This window comes from Pavona decussata, unplaced genomic scaffold (genome assembly GCF_977016875.1).
Source record: "Pavona decussata unplaced genomic scaffold, jaPavDecu1.1 SCAFFOLD_130, whole genome shotgun sequence".
Taxonomy (NCBI): Eukaryota; Metazoa; Cnidaria; class Anthozoa; order Scleractinia; family Agariciidae; genus Pavona; species Pavona decussata.
In genome coordinates, this window is record NW_028145544.1 from 2821078 (window position 1) to 2828828 (window position 7751).

At 37.6% G+C, this 7751-nt stretch overlaps 1 protein-coding gene and 1 pseudogene across 1 annotated transcript; one reads left to right on the plus strand and one right to left on the minus strand.

Moving 5' to 3' along the window:
- Positions 1-1987: 1987 nt before the first annotated feature.
- On the plus strand, positions 1988-5114 carry LOC146468679 (cilia- and flagella-associated protein 144-like). The gene is made up of 4 exons (XM_085124480.1): positions 1988-2212; positions 2509-2568; positions 3396-3499; positions 4707-5114. The coding sequence occupies exons 1-4, from the start codon at positions 2083-2085 to the stop codon at positions 4818-4820; spliced, it is 408 nt and encodes a 135-aa protein (XP_084980606.1). The 5' UTR covers positions 1988-2082; the 3' UTR covers positions 4821-5114.
- A 1277-nt stretch (positions 5115-6391) lies between these two features.
- LOC146468680 (uncharacterized) lies at positions 6392-7220 on the minus strand (annotated as a pseudogene).
- Positions 7221-7751: the final 531 nt, after the last annotated feature.

The following is a 7751-nucleotide window of genomic DNA, read 5'->3' on the forward strand; positions in this document are numbered from 1 at the left end:
GTGGCATGCTGTATAAAGTCCCGTATAAGGATTATGCATCAGGATATGCCAAGAAAATATACAGATGCTACACACTTCTATCAGTACTCCCTATACAAAAGGATTACTATCAGGAATCAAACGCTCACTGTTCATTACACAGTCCATATACATCGGCGTTCCTTATATGTCAGTATTTCTCACCGTATCCGTTATGTGTTATGACTGAAAAAGAGTCGTATTTTTGCGTTGGTATGTCAACGAATGCGCACCAGTGGTCTTCAAACAAAATGTTTGGCGCGAGTGTATTCACACGCTTATGAGGCGCGTGCCCTTCGCTCGCGAGGATCCACGCTTTCGGTGCTTCGCCGCTTTTCGGTTGGTTTAAGACAAAAAAACCGACTGTTTTGCAGTCTACTATGTGTATAGACTCGTTATATGTGTTATTTTCATGCACTGTGTTTATTGCAGGCACTAAAATTGAACAAAAATCGTGTTAAAATCGCAGCTGATGGATTCGCTTAATTTGAAGTTTTGCAGTGCGCGCGAGCAAAAAATTGCAGACGATCAAGGGCGCTTTCCATTTAGCCAAAATTTTCAGTTGTTAATTCCCAAAACTTTCGTCTCAAAGAGAAAAACTGCTTTTTTCATTCGTTCCAAACTTGTAATATCACTGGCAGATCAAAGCTAAATACCGCAATGACCGCCCAAGAACATAACAAAATCATGGAATGGAAATTTGGTTCGAATGCAATGCCGTACCAGCCGGGTGGAGTGGTTTCAACTGGATGAACCAAAAATTTTCGCTAAACAGAAAGCACTCCAGGTTAAAGGGGAAGTATTATGTGGATTTTGAACTCTTTTGTTAAAAATGGTGAAATAAGACGTTCACATAGCTACAACATATTTCTAGAACAACGAGAGGAGAGAAATCAAGTCAATTCTTGAAAGGAACAACTCGTACTCTGCTCTAGCGCATTTTGGAAACAAAAATTCCAAAACTTGAAAAACATTAGCCTAATATTTTTCAAGACCTACTCTGTCTCTGGCCAGAGGCACTAATCGACAGTTTTATTGCAATGCGGTGATAATTTATAACAAAACTAGACAATTATTTTTTGTTTCTGTTGTCAGACAAACATTTTTGGGTGTTGAAATGACATCATATTTTCTTGATACTTTCCCTTTAAGTTCCGTCTCTCCGCCTATTTTGTGTTTCCGGTGGCTTGTGGCTACTAAACGGGGGAATCAAACCCGTTTCACAAAGGAATACGGAGATGACAAGAAAATTCACACGCTTTGTTTTTGGGGCTGAGAAAAAAAAAAGACTTTACTTGCCTGTCGGAGTATTTAGCACAGTAGCGCTAATTGGGGAAACTATAAATCAGTGTAATAAACATACAAACTGAACACAACATTTGTTAAGAATCCCAACTGGTGGGAGATGATAGGTTCTTCTACGTTTTGAGCCCCTTGTCGTTCATTCAGCAGTCTTTACGGAGGTAAGAATCCATATTCCATCGAATATTATTCGTTGCCTGATTTCATACCGTGGGGGTCTGGGTACGAGTCTGTGTATTATGGGTTATGGGACTCAACACCCACATAGCCGGAAAGAGCAAATCGAACTTTACAACACTCTCAAGTTTGGTGTCAATCAAGCTAATATTAGGCGAGATACAGCCATTCAAAAACTTAAAAATTTACTAAGAAATGTATGGAACGCCGGACACACGTCCGGCGTTCCATACATTTCTTAGTAAAATTTGGAGTTTTTGAATGGCTGTATCTTTCCTAATATTAGCTTGATTAACACCAAACTTGGAAATGTTGTAAAGTGCGGTGTGCTCTTTCCGGCTATGTGGGTTTTGAGTCCCATAACCCATAATACACAGACTCGTACCCAGACCCCCACGGTATGAAATCAGGCAATGGGACCTTTTTTCAGCCCACAGTTCCACTTGGAATGAGGAGACTGGTAACAGGTTAATGTTGCCATGACTACATTTCATTTATTTCAAACGCCATTTTGGATTTTTGGCCATTTTGCCTCACGTTCGATTCCGGTTATTGAAAGGACTTCTTATCAATTTTAAGCTAACTATGGCAACTAAGGCAGGCAACGCTGAAGTGAATTACGTCCACCAAAATGCTATTCTGTGCGAAACGATAAAGAAAGAGCAACGAAATCACAAGCTCTACACAAATTACAGCATAAACCCATTCAAGAAAAGTAAGCTACAACAAGCATCGTGTAAACTAGTTAAAACCCTGGCATTTTATTTATTGAAATTGAATGTACAGTCGACTCCCGATAACTCGAAGCCTCGCTAACTCGAACCTCGGGCTAACTCGAACCAATTTTCTTTTCCTTTCAGGTCATTTTCTATATAATTTTCCCCTCGATAACTCGAACTCCCGATAACTCGAACCTTTTTCAATTTCCCTTGAAGGTTCGAGTTATCGGGAGTCGACTGTATAGATACGATCGGTGCGTGTTGTAAAAGTATGAATTTTCTCCTTTCACAGTGTATACTCTAACTGGCAAACCGAATTCTTTGCACGATTCTGCGGATGGAGAAGAAGATGGTAAGTATATATTAATTATAAGCTTCAAACATCAAACGAATTGATTAAAGTGGACTTTGGGCTAAGCTGTACGAGCTTAAATATTCTGCTGATGGCACCACAGTTTACTGTTAATTTCCTTTTGAATAATGAAAGACTAAAATATAAGGTTACATCAAATAGGGCTTGGCTTTTTCTATCCAGAAAGGTAAATATTTTACTTTGAGAATACTTGGTTATTTTAACATGGTGACTTAATTTACAATGAATTAATAATGCATGATATATTTTCAGCATGATCATCGTCATTGTCATCGCCACAACCACCACCACTGCAATCATCATCATAATAAAATAACAAAATTTATTTGCTTACATATCCTTAAAGCCAAATGTATATACATGTAATAATCAGCAGCTTCTGATTTCTCCTTAAAACATGGGTTATTGATCAAACATAAAGGCAATGAGAATATAGCCTGTTTCAGGCTCTTAGTATACCACTGGAGACATGAAGGAGCAGGCAAGAGGAACAAGATCATTTCTCTTGCTCGTGCCTTCATGTCTCCTGCAGACTTACACTGAGAGCCTGGAATAGGCTATGAGAATAAAATAATTCACTGCCTTAATATTTAAACACTAACTTTGTTTTTCCAAACTATGACATGTACATGCAGTAGAAATTACATCTGAAGACTTAAATGTGGAGAGATTGTAAGTTAGTAGTAGGAATTAAGAGTTACAAGAGGTGGTCATTAAGGGAGTTTTAATGTTATTCAGTCTTTGACTAGTATGTTTTTCTGCCCCACTGAAAAAATTCAAACAGTTTATTATTCTTTGTCATGTAGACACTTTCTTAGAAGTTATCAAGAAATCTAATGAAACACCAGTCAAGAAATTTCAGTTCCCTCAAACATCAGCACAGGAAATAGGATGGAATACAGATCCACTGGTGAGTTGATGGCTTTAATATTTTTAGGTTGCGATCACAGTTAGTACATGGGAATCTGATTGGCTGAAAACTACTAATAGGATCATTAAATCTTGTACTGCATTAAGAAAACTGTAATCAGCCAAGGGCACCCTGAGTGGTCATCAAGGGATCAAGGATATTTAGACAGTCTGATACTGTTTGTCAAAGTTTGTCATCGCAGCAGGAGCAAGTTCTTCCTCCTACATCATTGTGACGCCCCTGTTGGACAATTCTCCATTTGATATTACAGTCAACCCAGGTCACGCGTGAATGATATTTTTGAAATTTGAATGGAGTTTTGAAATTTACATGTCAGTTTTCAAAATCGCCAACGAGATTTCAGAGTTCCCGTATAAATTTCCCTAGCTTATTGACAGTATAAAGCTATGAATTTTTCTTTACATTGCAAAATTGAATATTTCAAGAATAACAATTGTTTCCCAAGTATTTTGAATCTTTTTTTCAGTTAATGCGTCTTTTTCGGAACGATTACCAGAGAGATGTCCAACATTTCATTCACACGTCGGACATTACAAAGAGAAATTCAAATGTTCATTTCATTCTTGGAATTACTGTTCACGGGTGACCTGGATTGACTGTAAATAATTTATAAGTGCAAATTATACAGAGCCACATACAATGCTCTGTATGTATCATGATTTGCTCTGAAGCAACCAAAAGGTTATTTGGAGACCGATAAATGACTTTTTTTGAGTGACCTTACATGACTATTTCGAGTAGTCTAGATCTAATTAGAACTAATTGCCAGGACACTATTTCCTGGCAATTTGATGATTCATCCCAATTTGGCTAAGACTAAAGATTATTTTAAGTGAAAGGCTGGACAATAGGCTCCTTTCCATATATTAAAATTCAGCTTGACAAATGAGGCCAAGAGGACACAAATAAAAGAAATTGAATAAATTATCATGTTTATTCATTTCTGTTGTTACATGTATTTATACCCTCTGGACCTCGATATCAAGCTGAATTTTAATATTTCAAAAGAGGCTTATTACCATTTCAGTACAAGCTGGTGTCCCTGTGTGAAATGGTAAGAGAATGAATCTAGAGCTGGAGCCTCCCCATAGAAAACTGTATTGATTACCACCCCCTCCCCCTGGGCCATAATTGTCCACTGCCTCTGACATGGTCTGGTATAATTTTTGGCTTAATTTGTTTTCAGATTGACAGGCTGTGGAAAGACCGACTGGAGCACCCAATAGTAAATGCTGAAATCACAAAGTTTATGGATAAGAAATGGATGGTTAAAGAACAAACAGAAATTAACCAGAGTTGAATATATTTGTATTTGTATTTAAAATGAATTAGTTATTTTGGCTTAAACTTCAATTTCTTGTGGGTACTTTTTAATCACTTCTGGACTAGTATGTTACTGCAATCCATTAATTGTCTTCAAAAATGGTTTCAGTGCAAATATGCCTTTGTAAAACAGGATTTTATTGTAGTTGCTGCAATGTTAAGCTTTCCTGCTAGAACAGATATGTTCAGTAGATATTTGTCAGTATATTTTTTATTTCCATAGAAGTAAGGCTGCAGTAAACTACAGGTGTTTTGTCTTGATCTTTTTTTTTTAAATAAAAAATAAGCTGTATTTAAGTTTAATTAGTTCTGAACACTTGAGTGTATGTAATATGGCAATTTGTAGACTGAGCCACTGAATTCTTACTTGCTTCAATTTTTTTTCACATGAACTCTACTGAGTTTGTTGATAAGCTGCCTATGGTATATAAAGATTTCTATTTAATAATATAGTTTATAAATAATGGCTAATACAGGCACTATCTTTGTCAGGACTAAATAACAGGAAAACTGTAAATGATCTACACCTCTTTTATGTATTTATGTATTTCTAATCTTAACATTTTGAGTTCAGAACATTTTGGATTTGCCTGTAAAGTCACATGTTATTCGTGTTCATATGCATGTAAATGTACTTATGTTATTGTTTTGAAATGTACAAATTAATCTATAATTCGCGCAAATGACAAGCAAAAATGACAAACATTGTAAATACCTGACTTAGCTAATAAAATTGTCTGCTTATGAAGAAAATGGGTTTTTTTTTTCCGTTTTCTGATTATTTCAGCACAGAAAAATTATGATATAAATATATTCACCGGGCCAAATCAAGGTATGTGGTGCGGGCACGGATCCAGACTGGTTTCCACTGTTGTGTGGAAAAAACAGTCAGATGTTTTGACAATAAATAGGATAAAAAGGCTTCAAGTGTGGAAAATGCTTGTCAGAGTGACTTCAAAACCTAGGAAATGGCACTTTCAGAAGTTAAAATATTTTACAAAATATCCCAGGGAAACATGTCCCCATACCCCCTTCTATTAGCACCTCGGGCCTTTGGTACTCACATAGACATTTTTCCTGGATCTATGGCTGGTATGATATTTAAACTTTCCAGTGACAAGGGAATTTCTGATGTAGAAGGGCCAAGAAATTAGGGTGATCAATGGCGTACCCAAAGCAATACCATGCAACGAGCTGATGAAAGTGGCGTGATGAAGGCAGCTTGAAAATCTGATAAATAAACAGAAAAAAAAAGACAACTAGAATTTCCGGCCAATCTCAGGTGGGAAGTTTAACATTTTCTGAAATAGTCTGATAACAGTTGGTTCCCTACGAGAGCCGAGGAGGGAGTTCCGACTTCCGACTTTGGACTTCTGACTTCCGACTTCTGACTTTCGACTTTTTTTTTTAATTTTTTTTAATTTTATTTATTTATTAATTTTTTTATTTTTTTTTTTTTGAAATAAACTCTAGTGAGCAGCACACAGTCCTACCGGTTTCGTCTGATAACACAGTCTTCGTCACGGAGTGAGGGAACATATTTTATACCTAATCATTGTAGTACAATGATGGTAAAATAATGGAAACAGGCCAAACACGACTCCTATTGGTCGAGATAAGAAGTACATGACCTCCAAGCTTTGCTCTTACGAGTACGTCTTTCAAAGATCTCCCTCTTCTGTACGAAAGTAGGGGAGGATCTTTGAAGATATCTCTTAGCAGAGGCTGGTTTTCTATCAAATGCCATTTATTCATCAGAATGGTTTTTAGGTTAGGCAAGGATGGGCGATATTCCGTACCAAACGGCAAAATGTTTTTGCGCGTTTTTTGTTTGTTTTGTAGTGCCGACATTCTTTCGCTGAAATTGACTTCTGAGAGAGTTTTATCTATAAGGTTATCGGGGTAACCTCTGTTGCGTAGTCTGTGTTTGAATAGAGTGATGTTTTCTTCAAATTTTGTTTTTGAAGAGTTTGTTCTGAGAAGTCTTAAGGCTTCGCCTTTAATTTGATAAAGCCTTTCCTGACGCCTGAAGGGTGGCAGGAAGAAAAATGCGTGTACTGGAACGGTTCTGTCGGTTTGAAGTGCGTGCGGTCGTCAACTTTTGATTCTTCTTTGAATCTTTCGCCCTTGTATACACATGTGTCAAGGAAAGTGATTTCAATATCTGAAATTTCAGCCGTGAATTTTATGGTCCCATGATAGTTGTTGGCTAGCTCTATAAAGTTTGGATTTCATTTTTGCTTACGTTCCATTGAGAGAAGACATCATCGATGTATCTCTTCCATGTAAGCGGTTTTGTAGCACTACGGCCAATTATTTCTGATTCGATCTCTACCATGAAAATATTGGCAAAGGATACTGCCATCTTTGCAGCCATTGCAGTCCCGTGTCTTTGGAGGTAGTTTTTTCCATTAAAGATTTAACGTTAAGACCGTGAGCCCCAAAATTAAACATTGCGCATTTTCAGCGTCACGCAGGATTTCCGTCATATCCTGCACGTAATCCTTTTTGGGTGATTTTTCGCTGTTCACACCCTTGTTGGAACGTGATTTGTACTACAATGATTAACTCCCTGAAGCCGCCGTTACACGTTGAAACTTTTAGCTGAAACTTGTGTGCAACGGCGCTGCGAAATAAGTTTCAGCAAGCGTTGCGCCGTGTAACATGGTCGGTTTCCTGAAACTTTTTCGAACTTCCGTTGCGAGACAAGTTTCACGAAAAGTAGAACCGCTTTCTACTTCTGCAACGGCTTGCAACGGTCTCAGCGGTGAAAAAACAAGAGTTTCAACGTGTAACACCACTTCGTGAAACTGGTCTCGTTCGCCGTTGCACACAAGTTTCAGCTAAAAGTTTCAACGTGTAACGGCGGCTTGACGAAGTCTGTGCTATCAGACGCAACCGGTAGGAG

Coding starts and splice junctions, on each gene's coding strand:
- LOC146468679 (XM_085124480.1), top strand. CDS start 2,083: ATGGCAACTAAGGCAGGCAACGCTGAAGTGAATTACGTCCACCAAAAT. Junction 2,213..2,508: donor CATAAACCCATTCAAGAAAA/GTAAGCTACAAC, acceptor CTCCTTTCACAG/TGTATACTCTAACTGGCAAA. Junction 2,569..3,395: donor TGCGGATGGAGAAGAAGATG/GTAAGTATATAT, acceptor TTTGTCATGTAG/ACACTTTCTTAGAAGTTATC.